Source organism: Sciurus vulgaris (genome assembly GCF_902686455.1).
Source record: "Sciurus vulgaris genome assembly, chromosome: 17".
Lineage (NCBI taxonomy): Eukaryota > Metazoa > Chordata > Mammalia > Rodentia > Sciuridae > Sciurus > Sciurus vulgaris.
The window spans coordinates 45,189,936-45,208,190 of NC_136478.1; the positions used below are offsets into that span (position 1 = coordinate 45,189,936).

The 18,255-nt window shown below is 34.7% G+C and overlaps 1 protein-coding gene across 3 annotated transcripts in view; it reads right to left on the reverse strand.

The window, feature by feature from the left end:
• ZNF568 (zinc finger protein 568) overlaps nt 1-18,255 on the reverse strand; it is a 91,646-nt gene that overhangs the window by 46,512 nt on the left and 26,879 nt on the right. For 2 of the 3 annotated variants that reach the window (XM_079118817.1, XM_079118816.1), the window contains exons 5-6: nt 16,119-16,245; nt 15,747-15,842 (exon numbers count right to left, since the gene is read on the reverse strand). In XM_079118817.1, the coding sequence (XP_078974943.1) occupies nt 15,747-15,842; nt 16,119-16,245 (223 nt within the window). Of the gene's footprint in view, nt 1-530; nt 3,723-15,746; nt 15,843-16,118; nt 16,246-18,255 lie in introns of those variants that run through there. The other variant, XM_079118818.1, reaches the window with a different exon arrangement.

The following is an 18,255-nucleotide window of genomic DNA, read 5'->3' on the forward strand; positions in this document are numbered from 1 at the left end:
GTAAGGGTTGGACCACATATTGTTATAGAGCCTGAGACCCTTTTAAAGGAACTCAATTATTACAGTTCAGAATCTGGGACTACCACTGTTTCTAACCAAAATTCAATAGAGGATGTACAAAGTCAAGGGTTAAGACTCAGCAATGCTAAGCAATTTTACAAAATTTGCTTATGGCCACCCTCAAGGAAATAAAAAGTCTTTCTCATTTCAAAATATCAAAATAATTAACAATACTAATATCTATGCAGGCTATATGGAAAAATACAGATAAAGAATAGTAATATTGCAAAGTCAAGTTTTTAGAAAAATCTTACTCATTTTAAAATGACTCTGAAGACATTACTAATTAACTACCTATGAACCTATCAAATTTGTTGTCAAATAATGACAGACACACTAAATGGGTAGGGAATGTATATGTAGACCCATATCTCCTAAAATAGTAAATAAAAACGTTTTTCACTTGTTATACTAGCATTTGACCTTCACTTTTTTTTTTTTTGTAGTTGTAGATGGATAGCATGCCTTCTTTATTTTATTTGCCTTGTTTTTTTTTTTTTTTTTTTTTTTTTTAATGTGGTGCTAAGGATCAAACCCAGTGCCTCACACGTGCTAGGCAAGCGCTTTGCCACTGAACTACAGCCCCAGCCCTCACATTTTTAATAATTAAATATTTATTTGAATCTAGGACATCATCAATTGAAAGATGAGTCCAAACTTCAGAAATATATTTCAAAAATCATAGTACTGATTAAGTATACTAAGTTCATATTATATAGCAAACACTACTATGTACTACTAAGTACTAATTTTCTGGAAATATTTTTGATAAAATAGTTTATCATCTGATAAGGCATATGAACGCATTTCTTTCTACGGGCAAAGGTTTCCCATGGCCTATTAACTCTTGAGAAATAACTAGAAAACACTAGTAAGACAAGTCATTCATATTACCATTGTGTATCACTGAAATTTAAGATTTATTTTATATGCTACCATCTTTTGTAAAGCATAAAAATTACATGTAAAGCTAATGGCCCCCTTCAATTAACACCCAACCCCAGTCCCAATCTTCTTCCAGAGAGAACACTATCAATAATTGGCATGTATCTTTCTAATTCATTGTAAAATTTACACACATACATATTTCAATAATAAAACAGTTCTGTTCTTTGTAAATTATTTCATTCCAACTTAAATGAATATTTTACAATGTTTGATCTCTATCTTCACTTTTTTTCCACTCAACATTGTTCCAGATAACTATCCATGTTACACATAATGGATCTAATTGATTTTAACTTCTGTATACTATTCTACCATTTGAATATCACATTTATTCATCCATTAACCCACTCACTGGTGCACATTTAGAATGTTTTCAATTTATATGTATACATTTCTTGTGCATTATTTGTGAATTTCCACAGGCTGTATACAAGAAGTGGAATTTTGAGGATCTGTCTTTAAAAAAAATCTTGCTTGCCTCAGTTATAGATAACATTTTATGTTTTCTTCTAATGGTTTCTGGATTTGACTTTTCTCATTTCAGTGTTCAAATTCTTTGGAATATTGTTTATTTATAAGGTTGTATATAACTTTATTTTCCTCCATATGGAGAGCAAAATATTCCACAAATTGTTATTGACTAAGCCATTACTTCTCTACTAACTCACGATGTCATGTCTAACACACATTAAGTCATATATATATTCTATTCTTTTAAACCTGTCTATGTACCTACTAATGCACCAATACCACACACTTGCATGACTATAATTATATACATATGTATATATAGTATATGGTGAGGGTGGTCTCCTGTTCTTTTTCAAAATTGTCTCAGAATTCCATAAACTTCATATCACATGAATTTTGGAATCATTTGCAAAGATTCCAGAAAATTCCTGTTAAGTTGTTTAGAACTTCATGCAGTCTAGCTTTGTAGAAGAAGTGACTATTTGATGATCCTGGATTTATCCATCTAGGTACATGGTTATTTCTCCCCATCTACTCAAGTCTTATACTCTCCAACAAAGTTTTACTTTTTTCAAAAAGGTTTTGTTCATTTTAATTTTTTTAAGCTTACATCGAGATTTTAAATAAATCATGGGTTTAATATATGAGGCCTTCCCTCATTTAGTACAGGTGGCGTTTCTCACCTGTATGACCCCTCTTATGTTTAGAAAGTGACACTCTTTGAGAAAATGCTTTCCCACATTCATTACATTCAAAGGGTTTCTCACCAGTATGACTTCTCATATGTATAATAAGTAATGAGCACTGAGAGAAGGCTTTTCCACATTTACTACATTCATAGGGTTTCTCCCCTGTATGACTTCTCACATGAAGAGTAAGGGAGGATATCCGAGAGAAGGCTTTACCACATTCATTACATTTAAAAGGCTTCTCTCCAGTATGGATTTTTTCATGTTCAAGGAGATTTTGTCTCTGACTGAAGGCTTTTCCACACTGGTTACAATGATAAGGTTTCTCTCCTGTATGGATTTTCTCATGTTCAGTGAGATTTGATTTCTGACTAAAGGCTTTTCCACACACTGTACAAGCATAGGGTTTCTCACCAGTATGAATTCGCTGGTGTCTAATGAGATTTGACATCTGAATAAAAGCTTTCCCACATTCATTGCATTCATAAGGTTTCTCTCCAGTATGAATTTTCTGATGTGTTATAAGATTTTCTTTCCGACTGAAGGCTTTTCCACATTCATTACATTCATAGGGTTTCTCAGCTGTATGATTTCTCATATGTACAGTAAGAGAAGAACTCTGAGAGAAGGCTTTCCCACATTCACTACATATATAGGGTTTCTCACCTGTATGACTCCTCATATGTATAATAAATACTGAGCACTGAGAGAAAGCTTTTCCGCATTTATTACATTTATAGGGTTTCTCCCCTGTGTGACTTCTCATATGCAGAGTAACAGATGACATTCGAGAAAAAGCTCTACCACATTCATTACATGCATAAGGCTTCTCCCCAGTATGAATTTTCTCATGCTCAATAAGATTTTGCTTCTGGCTGAAGGATTTCCCGCATTCCTTACATTCATAGGGTTTTTCTCCAGTGTGAATTCTCTCATGTTCAATGAGATTTGATTTCTGACTGAAGGCTTTCCAACAATCCTTACATGCATAAGGTTTCTCCCCAGTATGAATTCTTTGGTGTCTAATGAGGTTTGACATTTGAATGAAAGCTTTTCCACATTCATTACACTTATATGGTTTTTCCCCAGTATGGATTTTCTGATGTGTGATAAGATTTTCCTTCCTGCTGAAGGCTTTTCCACATTCCTTACATTCATAAGGTTTTTCTCCAGCATGAATTCTCTCATGTCTGATGAGGTCAAATTTATGACTGAAGTCTTGTCCACACTGATTACACTTAAAGGGGGTTACAACATACGATGAGCAATGATAAAATGGTTTGCCATATTCATTACATTCACAATTTTTCTCTCTTACACAGCCTTTCTCATAACTAAGTAAATCTAAATTTTGTTCCAAGCCCTTATCAAGTGAGTCACATTCATAGAAGTTTTGTCTCGAAGTAACAATATCTGAACTCAGAGGAAATATTTTGGCAACTTTTTTACATTCAATGACTTTTTCCTTAATCACAGTTTTCTTGGAGATGGATGTGACTTTCCTCACAAGTGTTTCCTGCTGCTTCTTGATCTGTTCATCAACTTCCCAAACTTCTAAAATGGAGGACCAAAAATTATTACTTGTGAATTTTTCTACCACTATACTATTAATAACATTCATAAATTTGTTAATGTGGGGTTTAATTTTTGTTGTCAGCCTTAGTCAACCAATATGAAATAAATTTAAAGTGTAAAGTCCCTAGTTCTAAGGTTTGATACGTTAACTACTACGACAACATTATGGAGCAAAAACTGACATTTGCAGTTTCCAAGTAGCACTGACTGATTTTAAGAATGTCCTTGTACAATGAAGAAATCAGCAAAATCAGTTGAATTAAAATGAAAATATAACACACAGGTGACTGGACAGGAAGTCAAACAAAAGGATAAAATTAACACATGTGGTTAAACACAGTGGATTGAATGCATTCTTATTTCTCCTCCTTTCTAAGATTCTTTCCAAAAAGACTAAAGGGCCAAATCTATAAGACAAAGGAAATAGGAATGCTGACATAGGTAAACAAGAGATTTCAACAAAACAGTGTAAGATGAAAGGCATACATGGAACTGTTAACTGGACAGAACACATAAGAAGCTAACGTATCATGAAGATGCAAATGTTAATAGGCCTAAAATGGCCACAAATAGGCCTGATAGGCCACAAAACACTGGAAAAGGTCAAGAATTAGAAGATTCAAGTACTTAAAACATAGGGAAAAACAGGAACAAAGCAGAATGTGTTTCTTCTCACCACTGCTTTTCAACATCATATGGGAAGTTCTGGCTAATGCATTGAGTTAAAGACAGGAAATAAAAGGTGTGCAGATTGAGAAGGAAGAAACAGTATTAACAGTCTTTGTTTCACAGATGTCTGATCATCTATGCAGAAAATCTGAAAGAATCAACAAAAAAATTGCTGGAACTAATGATTATAGCAAGGTTGCAGAATATAAAGTCAATATACAAAAGTGAATTGCCTACATACCAGTGACAAGCAAATGGAATCTGAAATTTAAAATCTATTACTATTTACACTATCACCCTCCCCCAAACAGGCATAAATCTAACAACAAATGTATAAGATTTGTAAAAGAAAAACTATAAAACTCTGATGAATAAAGTCAAAGAACTGAATAGATAGTATCTCTTGCTCATAGATGACCAAATATATCAAGATGTCATTTCTTCCCAACTTGATCTATAGGTTCAATGTGATCCCACTTTGTAAATTATTTTGTGGATATAGACAAATTATAAAATTTATATGAAGGAAAAAGACCCAGAATAGACAATACAATATTGAAGAACAGTGGAGGACTAACAAAGAAGCAAAGGCAATACGATGGAGCAAAGACAGTCCTATAACAAATGGGACTGGAACAACTGGACATCTGTATACAAATGAATCTAGACACAGATCTTATACCCTTCACAATAACCAACTCAAAATGGATCAGAGATCTAAGAGTAAAATATATAACTATAAAACTCTAAGAAAATATACGAAAAAATCTGGTCATCTAAGGTCATGGTGATGATAACACCAAAGGCATGACCCAGAAAAGAAGAACTGATAATCTGGACTTCACTAAAATTAAAAACTTCTGCTTTGCAAAAGACTTTCGAGGAAATAAGAAAACAAGTCACAGATTGGGAGAAAATGTATGCAAAACACACATAATGAGAAAGGACAATTATCCAACATAATACTAAAATTTCTTAAAACTCAACATTCAGAAAGCATGACCTGATTAGAAAATAGGCAAAAGACCTGAACAGACATCTTCACAATGAAGATGACAAAAAGGCACAAGAAAACACTCAAAATTGTGTCAATAGGAAATTAATTTCAAATTAAAAGAACAATAAGACACCATTACATACCTATTAGAATGGTCAAAATCCAAAACACTGGCAACACCAAAGGCTGACAAGGATGTGGATCAACAGGTACTCATTCACTGTTGGTGGGAATGCAAAATGATGTGGCTACTTCACAGGGCAGTTTGGCAGTTTCTTACAAAATTAAATATATTCTTACCATGATTCAGTAACCACACCCCTTAGTATTCCAGTGAGTTAAAAACTTATGTCTACACAAAAACATGCACAAGGGTTTTTATAGCAGTTTTATTCAAAACTGCTAAAACTTGGATGGATAAACTGGTAAATCTACACAATGGAATATTAGTCAATGCTAATAAGAGATAAGCTGTCGAGTAATGAAAAGACATGGAGGAACCTTAAATGAATATTGCTAAGTCAAAGAATCGAATCTGAAAAGACTCAATTCCAGACATACTGGAAAAATCATGGAGATGGCAGATATCAGTGATTGCCAGGAGTTACAGGAGAGCGAAGGATGAATTAGAGGAACACACAGAATTTTTACAGTAGTAAAACTATTCTCCATGATGCTACAACAGGTGTCATTACGCATTCATCAAAACCCATAGAATATACAATACCAAGAGTTAACCCTAACAAACTACAGAGTTTGGGTGGTAATGATCTGTCAATGCAAAATTACTGGTGAAAGATCTGAACAGATATTCTTTACCAAAGGAGATATAAAAATGGTAAATAAGCATATGAAAACATGCTCAACATATGTCATTAGGAAATTAACTACAAATTAATACAACAATGAAATACCCCCACACATCTAATATAATGGTCAAAATCAAAATCACTGTCAATGGTTGTAATAAATATACCACTGTGGTGCAGGATAATGACAGCAGAGGAGGCTAGAGTTGGGACAGGTGGTTTATGGAAACTCTGTACTTTCTACTCAATTTTGCTGTGAACCTAAAACTGATCTAAAAAATAAAGTTTAATAATTTTAAAAACAGGTAAGATGGCTGGGCTTGGTGGCACATACCTGTAATCCCAGTCATTCAAGAGGCTGAGGCAGGAGGATTGCCAAGTTTGAGGCCAGCCTCAGCAACTTAGCAAGGCCCTATACAACTTAGAGAGAGACTGTCTCAAAGTAAAAAAAAAAAAAAAAAAAAAAAAAAAAGAAAGAAAAGAAAGGCTGAGGATTTGGCTCAGGGATTAAGCACCTCTGGGTTCAATCCCTGGTATCACTCACTCACACTCAATTAATCACAGGTAGGATAAAAGTAGAACTGAAAAGAAGAGGTTTATAGATACACTTAAGTAACCAACCTTCTACTGTCTTTCCATTTTGCAAAGGCTAAAAAAGTTAAAACTACTTTCCTAGACACACTGGTTTGTAGAGTTCTCATATGATTAAGATTTGCCATACACCCATACAACATCTTAATTCAGAACTAATTTAGGAAAGAGAATGGGCATTTTGCTTATGCCAAGTGGCAAGGTTCCAAAGCCCACAGTTACATAAGCACTTTCCTGGTTCAACTGCAAGCAATCTCTTGATCAGAGTGGGAGGAACTCCCTTAGCACCTCACTTCTGTATACCTTTCAAGACTCATTCCTAGAAACTTACCCTTGTAGCCTGTATTTTCACTCTTCTCAAAGATTCTGTAAGCCATTTTAATATCTTCATATAAATTCCTTTTTTTGTGTGTGTGGCATTAGAATTGGGTTTGGGATACTCTACCACTGAGCAATCACATCCCCAGATCTTTATTTTGTATTTTAAGGCAGCATCTCCTAAATTCTGAGGCTAGCCTTGAACTTTTGATTTTCCTGTCCCAGCCTCCTGAGGAATTCACCCAGTTGAACTCCTTCCTAGCAACTGTATAACATTTTTTTTTTTTTTTTTTTGAGGGGGGTTTACCAGGGACTTAACCCAAGGATAATCCACCACTGAGCTATATCCCTACTCATTTTTAAAATTTTTAGACAAAGCCTAAGTTGCTTACACTGACCTTGAACTTGCTATCCCTGTCTTGGCCTTCCAAGTGGTTGGGATATTCTTTTCTCTGTAACTGGACCCTGATCAGTGTATCACCTCCCCAATTTACACAGGAAGTGGTCATTTCTCTACAATCCAAGTAGGAAAATAATTTTCTAGAGAAAATGAACCAAACAGGTTCTAGACTGAGAAACAACTGAAGTAGATACCTCATGTTAGCAAAATAAAGTATGACATAAATGATTATGACCTGTGTAACTCTACATCATGTACAACCAGACAAATGAGAAGTTATACTCCACTTAATGTATGACGTGTCATAGTGCATTCTACTGTCATGTATAACTAATTAGAACAAATAAAAAATATATATATGTTAAAAAAGTATGAACTATATGAATGTTTATATGCTGACTAGTAAGACCTCTGATCCCTTTTTGTTGCTTACAAGTTGGCATATAACATGGGAAAATTTAAAAATAAAAGACCTATAGATATCGGCATTTAGGACTCCACACAAGACTTTAACAGTCTGATTCAAGCATGCTGCAGAACCATCTACCATTCAAAAAAGCAAAAAAAAACCTTTGTTAGTTAAAAGTTCTTTAAATTTCCCTTTATCCCTTCATGCATCAAAATAAGGTAAACTAACAACACTAATAGATTTCTTATTTAAATAAGGTTTTGAAACTATTGTTCAAATCATAAATAATAGAAAACCAAGCAAACAGAAAATGAAGCAAATGGTAACTCTAGGAATGACTATAGTTATGTAAAGACACATAATAAACAAACATTTACTGGCGTTGTGGTTCAGTGGTAGAACATTTGCCTAGCGCAGGTGAAGGTTCGATCCCCAGCACCACTAAAAACAAATAAAATAAAGGTATTGTGTCCATCTACAACTAAAACTTTTTTTAAAAAACTAAAATAAATATACATTTAGCTCAGTAGTAAATACATGTCAACGGTCACAACAAAGTAAGTAGTGAAAATTTAATTAACCAAAAACTGTAATATTTCTATGTTCAGAGAAAAAGGAAAAGAGAAGTAATGACAGCATTATAAGAGTGTAAAAACTCTTCTTCCATTTACATTAACTGATAAAAATCGGGAAATTACCAAACAACAGCATATTCAGAGAAATCTAGCTTACACTTGCCCCTAAAATACTGATTTCTTCTTTGCCTTATTTTTTTTTTAGTTCTGGAATTATTCCTTCAATTTTTAAACACACACACAAATATACCATATTTACTTATATATATGTGTGTATACACACACTATATTATTTATATTTCACACACATACATACACACAAATATACACCTCCTTCCCCCTTTTACACAAAAGGTAGTTTATTCTGCACATTGCTTTTTTTTAACTTATATACAGTAGTCCCTTTATACCCTAAGTTTCACTTTTCATAGCTACCTGAGTCAACTGTGATCCAAAAATGTTAAATGGAAAATTTCAGAAATAAACAATTCATACATTATAAATTGTGTGCCATTTTGAGTAGTGTAAGAAAATCCTAAGCTGTACCACCCCAGTCCATCCTGCCCTGGATGTGAAATTTGTCCAGCATATTCACGCTGCATTTGTGACCTGCTTGTCAGTCACTTAGTAGCCTCTGAATTATGAAACGAACTATGGTCATACCAGTATTTGTATTCAACTATAACCCCTAATTACTTAACAATGGTCTCAAATCACAAAAGTTGACAATTTTTTTTTTTTTACAGTATACTGTTCTATTTTATATAATTCAGTACTAATGAGCAAGTAAAAAACTCAAGATTATAATCTCCAAATGTGATTTCCCATGAAAGGAAGCAGAGGTTTTGAGAGAAATAGCTATTGTTCTGTGTGGAGCAGTACATTTATAAGATTGGGCAAAGAAACCTCTGGGGTTAAAGATAACTTAACCTGCATATTAAAATAAAATATTAAAAGTTTTATTTATAGGGGTTGGGGTTGTGTCCCAGTGGTAGAGCACTTGCCTAGCACACATGAGGCACTGGGTTTGACTCCCAGGACCACATAAAAAAAGTTAATAAACAAAATAAAGGTATTGTGTCCATCTACAACTAAAAATATTTTTTAAAATGTATTTATGTATAACTGTTTATTCCAATCTTCAAATTACCTAAATATAAATTTATAATGGTTTAAGTTGACAAAGTTTGGCAAATTCTAGAGTACTGATCATTACTCTAAAAGATTTTAAAGGGAAAGAGAATCATTTCTCTTTCTTGGCCTGTAAAAACATTAATTCAGGCAAATAGCTGATGAGAGCATTTTTCTTTATGGGAGAATTTCAGCTAATAAAACCAGAAGGAACCTCTAATAAAATAATTAATCTGGGCAGTAATGATTCATTACTGCTGATAAAACCTCTAAGTAAAAAGTTGATGGCCATCAGTAAATAGACCAATTCTGAATGACAGCACATGAATCCACTGGTCAATCTCAGTACTTCTAAAATGGGACAAACATATGATAAAATAAGATATACACAGCACCACCTATGAAGTATTTCTGCCAAAGAATTAAATCTAATAAAGTCAAATTATAGGAAAAATAGGATGAAGGAATACGTTAAACACCATGAGGAGGCAAACTGCCAAATCCAGAATAAGAGACATTCTAGAGCAGGGGCTGGCAAACTATAAGCATCCTGTTTTTGTGTAACCATGAAATAAGATTGTTCTTTGCCATCTTTAAAGTATTGTTAAAATAAAGGGGGATGATGATAGAGAATAAGAAAGAATATGCAAGAGAGATCTTACACAGCCCAAAAAGTCTATATAGTAATATTCTCTTGTTTGCAGGGATATGTTCTAAGACCTCCACCAGAGTCCTGAAACTGCAAATACTTATGTGTACTATTTTTTTCCTATACATGCCTATAACAAAGTTTTATAAATTAGGGACAGTAAGAGATTAACAATAAAAATAGAATAATTTTAATAATATACTGTCAATAAAATTTATGACTACAGTGACTCTCAAAATACCTTATGTGCTTGATCTTTTCACTTAGAAAAGCAATTTAAAGATTCTCTTTGGAATATTCAAATTGTCAGCATCATTACTCTTGTGCTTTGGCACCATAACTAAGCAAAAGAAAAGAAAGGTTATTTGAAGACAAGCACTGTGATATGGTGATCATTGATCTGATGACCAAGAGGGCTACAAAGTGACTAACAGGCAGATTAGTGTGCACAGCCTGATTATGCTGGACAAAGGGATGATTCACATCCCAAGTGGGATGGCACAAGATTTCAACTCTATTCAGAATGGTGTATAATTTAAAACTTATGCATTGTTTATTTCTGGACTTTTCCACTGAATATTTTTGGACCACTGTTGACCATGGGTAACTGAAATAGCAAAAAGTGAAACTGAGGATGGGAGGTGGTTGCTGTATATTTAAAGAGAAAAGCTGTTGATGCTTATAACAGAATAGCAAGAAATTGGTTTCTGCCCAAATAAGAAAGTGGGGGAAAATGGGATGAGGGAAGTGAAGAAGAACTCTTATGGATTAAAACTTGAGCAATACACCCACCAAATGCAATGTATAGATCCTGATTCAAATAAGCCAGTCATAAAAAGATACTCTTCTGATGATCAAGAAAATATGAACAGAGATTAAGTCTCAGATAATAGTAAGACATTATTAACACTGTTACGTGTGATGGTAATACTTTTGAAAATCTTATCTACTGGCATGGCATGTGGCAGTACTTAAGGGAGAAATGTGAAATAGTTCAACATTAAAACAAAGCTGGATGCAATGGTGTGTACACATGTTGTTCCAGCTACTCAGGGGGCTGAGGCAAAAAAATTCCTTGAGCATACAAGTTCAAGACCAGCCTTAGAACAGAATGAAAACTCAACGCAAAAACAAACTGAGGTGGGGGCAGGGGTTACAGATGAAACAAGTTTGGCAAAATGTGGGTAACCACTGAAACTCTGTGATAAATACAAGACTACTTGTACTACTCTACTTTGGGTATGTTTGAAAATGACTGTAATAAAATGTCTATAAAGGCAGCACAAGCATATTAGTTTAGAAATATGGAGGTTTATAACAAAAGAAATAATTAAATAAGTTGAAAATAACTGCCTAAAGGAGGTGAGATGTGAGGTTAGAAACAGGACAGTGCTGTAAGTTCTGTTATTTCTAATAGCTTTGTAAAACAAGTACATGTATTACTAAGAGAAAAATGAGTACAAAAAGGAGAGAAATTATATAAAAGGGAAATAGTAAAGGCCCCATTAGGTTATCTTATTACTTTTGATTAGTAATCACATGATCCTCACAAGTCTATCTTTTGTCCATTCTGTGTACCACAAGCAAATCAATGCAGGTAAATATTTAAATAGTAATAAAAATTTCTCCTAATATAGTTCTACCACAATCAATTCATGGATCATTTTCAGGAAGAATAAGGCACAGGCTTTTCTCTTGGTAATTTAAGTATTATTGGACACCAAATGTGGAAACATACAAAAGATAGAACATGTTTTCAGACTCAAAATCACCCTGGTAGAGAAGAAACAGAATGTTAGTTGAAAGATAGGCAAGATAGGAGATCATTTATTGAAAAATGAGCTCAACATTTAATAACTGCTAGAAACTAGAAAGGTAAAAGCACTCATAATTAAAACCAAGGTATGAAGAGTTCCACAATTTGGGAAGCATTAAAGAAAACATATTCTAATACTGTTATTACTGAAGTTAAACACTGAGTTAATGAGAAGAAACAAATGTATTATGAAGGTACAGAAAGGACAAATATGCCTATATGCAATTTAGAACTGTCTTTTGGGTCACCTGATGTGACCAAAAAAGGAGTCATATAAAAGACATTTCATAAAGGAAGAAGAAATAAACAATGAACAGGAACCAAGAAAAATCCTGAATGCTTCAGAGAGGAGCAAATAAGAAAGATATTTTCAAGAAGGGTGAGTCACAGAATCAAATAAAGCATGGAGGTCATTTTATTTCAATATGGTATAATTAAACATCTCTGTCTCCTCTCTACTCTGCAGACATTATTAAGAAGCAGAAAATATATCTTCAATAAAACTAAAAGATAGCTAAAGTCGGACATGGTGGCACACACCTGTAATCCCAGTGGTTTGGGAGGCTGAGGCAGGAGGATGGTGAGTTCGAAGCCAGCCTCAGTAACTGAGAGGCACTCAGCAACTCAGTGAGACCCTGTCTTTAAATAAAATACAAAAATAGTGGTTGATTGCCCCTGAGTTCAATCACTGGTACCAAAAAAAGAAAAAAAAATGTACATACATGTATACACACATAATAACTAGGGGTGTAGCTCAATGTAGAATGCCACTGGGTTCAATCTCCAGCACTCCCTTCTCCCCAAAAAGGGGCAGATAAATTCCAATTCCAGAATACAAGTAATGAACAGAGAATAGACTGGTTGAGACAGAGAAGAAACCCAGAGATAGTGGCTGCTATTTCTTATCTCAAGACAGTAAGTGCAGGAGACAGAGTTCTCAAAAACAGAAGTACACCCTTTGCAACAATGGGATCCAGATGTACTGACTAAAACATAATGATTCCATCTGGCCCTGAAAATGGTAGGGGAGGCAGAACTTGAACAAGGAGATGCAAATAAACATTATTCCTATATACGTGGATTATAGGCACAGAAGGGTGGAAGAGACAAAACAAGAATCTTTTTGATTTGGGGGAAGGAGTAAACCAACATCACGAAACCTTGCATGATAAGGATGGCAGTGTGAGATAAAGAGGCTTTCTACTAGTTCACAGCATTTTCTCCTATAATCTTCAATACAATCCTTCTATAAATAATAGATGCAGGAGGAAATAACTTCATTTAAAGATGAACGATAATTAAAAAGGACCCAGCATCAAGTCTAAACAATGATGCTGTAAGAAACAAAAAACATGAATCTACAAATTAAAAGAAAAAAATAATTCTGATTGATCAATTCTAAGATACAGACTCATAAAATTCTAAAACAAAATAAACCTGAGTATCCAAAAGAAAAAAAAAAAAAAGAAAAGTGGTATTTTCCAGGAAATTATCAGGCTGCCTCTCCAAGCAACATTCAAAGCTGGAGAGCAAGAGAATTATCTAATCATCTCAGGGAACTGCCTATAAGCAGCTTTGGGAAAAAAACATAGCTCAAGAATTTTAGACTTAGCACAGGGTGTGGAGGCACATGCTTATAATCCCAGCAACTTGGGAGGCTGAGGCAGGATTGAAAGATCAAGGCTAACTTCAACAACTTAGTGAGGCCCTAAGTAACTTAACGACACCATGTCTCAAAAAAAATAAGAAGGGCTGGGAACATAGCTCAATGTAAAATATCCATGGGTTCAATCTCCAATACAAAAAAAAAAGAATTAGAAATGGCCAATTTTCTTATATTTAAAATGTCAGGAGCTCTCTTTGTTTTTGCAGTGCTGGGGATTGAACCTAGGACCTTGTGCATGCCAGACAGGCACTCTACCACTGAACCACATCCCCAGCCTCAGAAACTCTAATTTCCTCTAAATTAGAAGGTCCATGAGGGAAGGACTTTGTTTTGTAAACTGTTATATTTCCATGCTCAGAAGAGTTATTTCATCCTTAATGTCACTACTATAAATATGGTTTCCTTTCTTTTGTATCCTCTTGTCTCAATTATACATGAAAGCTACCAATTTTTGTTAATGATATCATACCACTTAACTGGATTCTCTATTTGTTGCACTTTCTCAGTTGTTTCTCTTTCTCTTCTCCAATATACAATCCTATCATCTGTAAATAAAGACGGTTTTATAACTTTCTTTCAATTCTTATAGAACTTTTTCCTCTCGTCTAATACATACGTAAACTTAAAGAGAAATGTACCAAGCCACAAAGGAAAAACATGCAAAGCTCCACTTCTGAATGACACAAAAGTAGATATACACGAACAAACACACTGCGGTCTTGTATAGAAAACCTCACTACAAAGAAGGCAGAGTGCTCAAAGTTAATTCATACATCTAGCATAAGCTCAATAAAAATTTCACAGGTTTTTATCAGGAAACATTCAGTTAAGTTTAAAATTCAGTTAAGTCTAAAACTCATATGATACAATAATCCATGAAGAACAGCCAGGACAGCTGGGAATGATGGCACATGCCTCTAATCTCAGTAACTCGAGAAGCTGAGGCAGGAAGATCACACGTTCAAAGCCAGCCTTAGCAACTTAGCAAGGTCCTGACCAACTTAGTGAGACCCTGTCTCAAAATAAAAAATAAAAAAAAAAAGGGCTGGGGATGTGACTCAGTGGTTAAGCACCCCTGGGTTCAATCCCCCTTACCAAAAAAACAAAACAAAACAGAATAGCCAGGACAATGTTCAAAAATGGACTGTATACAACTGAAGAAAGGAAAGGACTAAGTGCTAAGGCTAAGATGGAAATTTACTTTTCAATATATCTTTTTGGATTATTTCTATTTTTTAACCAAGCATATGCTGTACTTTCAAAAATTAAAGGAATGGTAGTATGTGTGAGGCACTGGGTTTGATTCTCAGCACTGCATGAAAATAAATAAAGGTTCACTGACAACTAAAATAACATTTAAAAAATTAAAATTAAAATTAAAGGAATGGCCTTAGGAATAAGTAGGAAGGAGACACTGTGATTTCCATGCCAGAATCATATTTCTAAACCATGAGATTATAAGGATTATGAATTATAATGGAAAGTGTGACTATTGTTACAAAACGCAACTTTTAAGCTCTTCAAAATAGAAAGAAGAAACTAAAGGAATCTAAGTGTGGAATAAACATGTTTTTAAAAATACTATAAATATAAAAAATACCAAATGCATAATAAACCAAAATGATGAACATCAAGGAGGGAGTCCAAGAACCATAGAGAGACAACAATCCTGAAAGTAAGCTGCAAATGAATTAGGGAAATCTGGCACCCTAGAATCAGATGGGGCTACAACTGGCCCTGGCTCTGGCCCTCTAAAATTTGAGAAAGGGAAGATAGTGCCAATACGGGAAGAATAATAATACCTAGAAATGTCACAATAATGCAAGGCGCTCGTACTATTTGTTACTCTATAGACAACTAGGACTTTTAGGAAAATCTTGGAAAATGTGAAACAGTACTAACTGCTTACTGAACAACTGTCACATGGCTTTCACATGGCTTTCCGACTCAAGAGTTATTTTTAACTTATTCACCTGCAGAATGCCTCCAAAACATTTCTTCTTCTATCACCCATGGCTCCTCTTCTTGTTCCAACTTGAAAATCACATCTGGTTTGGTGACTTGATAGCCTATTAAGGGAAACAGCAAGAAATTGTATGTTATTGCTGGAGACAACCATATATATCTTGGGCTGAGTCCTGAGGGCTTGAGGGCTTATAAAAGATGAGAATAAAGAAGCTTCCACAATGACATAAAGTATTTGTAATCAATCAGTCTCTACACTGACTATCTTGACACAAAAATCACATGAAGAAAGGGAGGGTTAGACTCATCTGGCAAGCTAAAGTCTCCACACATTTCATAAATAGAAAAGAATTCCATGTTAACTATAAAACTACCCTTACCCACTATGACTAGGTTGCTATAGTTCTCCAGCATCACATCCCGGTATAAGTTCCTCTGAGCAGGTTTCATTTGCTGCCATTCCTCCTGGGTGAGGTCCACAGCCACATCCTTAAATGTCACTGGTTCCTGTAAAAAACACAATCCTAATTAATTTGAAATAACTGAAACTAGGGATTATGGTCAAAATAAGTAGAACTTCTTTAGTATTCAGGGGTCAAAGTTCACTAAAAACTTTATTAGGTCTTTATATTTACCTTATTTGAATTACATGATGGGGAGAATGCACTACAGTAGAAATATCCTACAGTAGTATGTCCATCAGCTAGATGATGAAACTATGGAGTCAGAGGGACTGACTTTTACTGGGTTGTGCCAGAGATGAAAAAGTTGGACCTAACTCACAGGTATCTGGCTCAGAACCTGCCCAGGTAGTTGTGTGATCTAGTGGCACAGGAAAGATAAGAGAAACAGGCAGGATGTAGGAGGAGAGGTATGAAAATTTGAACATGCAGTTTGAAATATCCACAAAACTTCCAGTTGGAAATGTCCACTATGCAGCCAGACATAGAAGAAAGGAGATAAGAAATGTATTAGCCACTAACTTAAAACTGGGAGCTGGATCGATGGCTGAAGGATGTGAGTGTTAATAAAGAATATGTACTGTGGGCAATAAGGCCAAGGACAGATCCAACAGTTAAAAGGCAAAGAGACTCAGGGTTTTATTTTAATAACAATCGAAGTACAGAACTGAAACTATAAGAATGGTATAGCACAAGCCAATAAACAAATGAAAAAAATCTGGAAAAACATGTAACTTGATCACAAAAATCTAGTCAAAGCTTCCCATTTAAAAACTTCAATATCCAAAAGAAAAAATCTTTTATCTGCAAAGACTCCGAGAAAGAAAAACAGTCATATATTCCATAAATTTATTCAAGAAATAGTACAAATGGGATGAGACAAAATAGAAAATACAAATAGAAATTATCAAAGGCTGAATTGCAATGAATGCTTCTGAGAAACTCTCTAAGATGTTGAGATTAATACTATCAATATTGTTATCTGCTAAGTACTTCTTGTCAGGCAAAGCTCTTTCTTTGACATGTTAACTTTTAAAATTCCCCTAATAAGGCTGGTGAAGTACCTGTTAATATTATCCATTTAAAAGAGAAGAGAATTGGGGCTAAAAATAACTCTCTGGCTAACAAAGTTACTATGTGGAAGAGATGGGATTCCAGTCCAAGCAGGGTGGCTGCAGAGACACAGGTTCTTACCCCTCATACTGTAATTCTTCCAATCAGCAGTTGGAGTCTCAGAATCCCATAAATAGCCTAATTCAAGATGGACAACTGGACACACAAGAATTCCTACACCTGAAGTCCCCTTTACTGCTGAGGTTTCACTGAAGCATAGGAAATCACCAATAATAGGAGGAGAAAATACTACAAAAAGATCAAAAGCTAATAATGGTGGCATGCAATCCTGATTTCACAGGGTTAAGGTTAGGATCAGATGAAGCAGTGAAGAGGAAGAATGCAAAAACAAGCAACAAACAACAACAAAAACAATAAACCCACAAAACCATACAGATGTAGAAAAATAGCCTTTGGTGCAAAGGTTTCACTAATCACGCTTATGAACAAAAGTAAACATTGGTGCATACCTATAATCCCAGCAGCTCAAGAAGCTGAGGCAGGAGAAGTGAAAGTTCAAAGCTGCCTCAGCAATTTAAGAGGCCCTAAGAACTTATCCAAACCCTGTCTCAAAACAAACAAAAAAACATAAAAGGCTAGGGATATGGCTCAGTGCCTGTAGGTTCAATCTCTGGCACCAAAAAACAAACATGGAATACTTCTGCCCAATAGTGGACTAAACAAACTAATACAAACAAAAGAACAACTCATAAAACCTAGTATTTAAGATTTTAGGTAAAGCCAGGCACAGCAGTACACACCTATAATCCCAGCAACTTGGGAGGTTAAGGCAGAAGGATCACAAGTTTGAGACCAGACTGGGTAACACAGTGAGATCCAGTCTCAAATCTAAAGGAAAAAAATTAAGCAAGGGAATCATTAAAATAAATGGAGCAAACATCTATTAGTGTATAAGAACCAGTAAACTGGGGTGGGGTTGTGG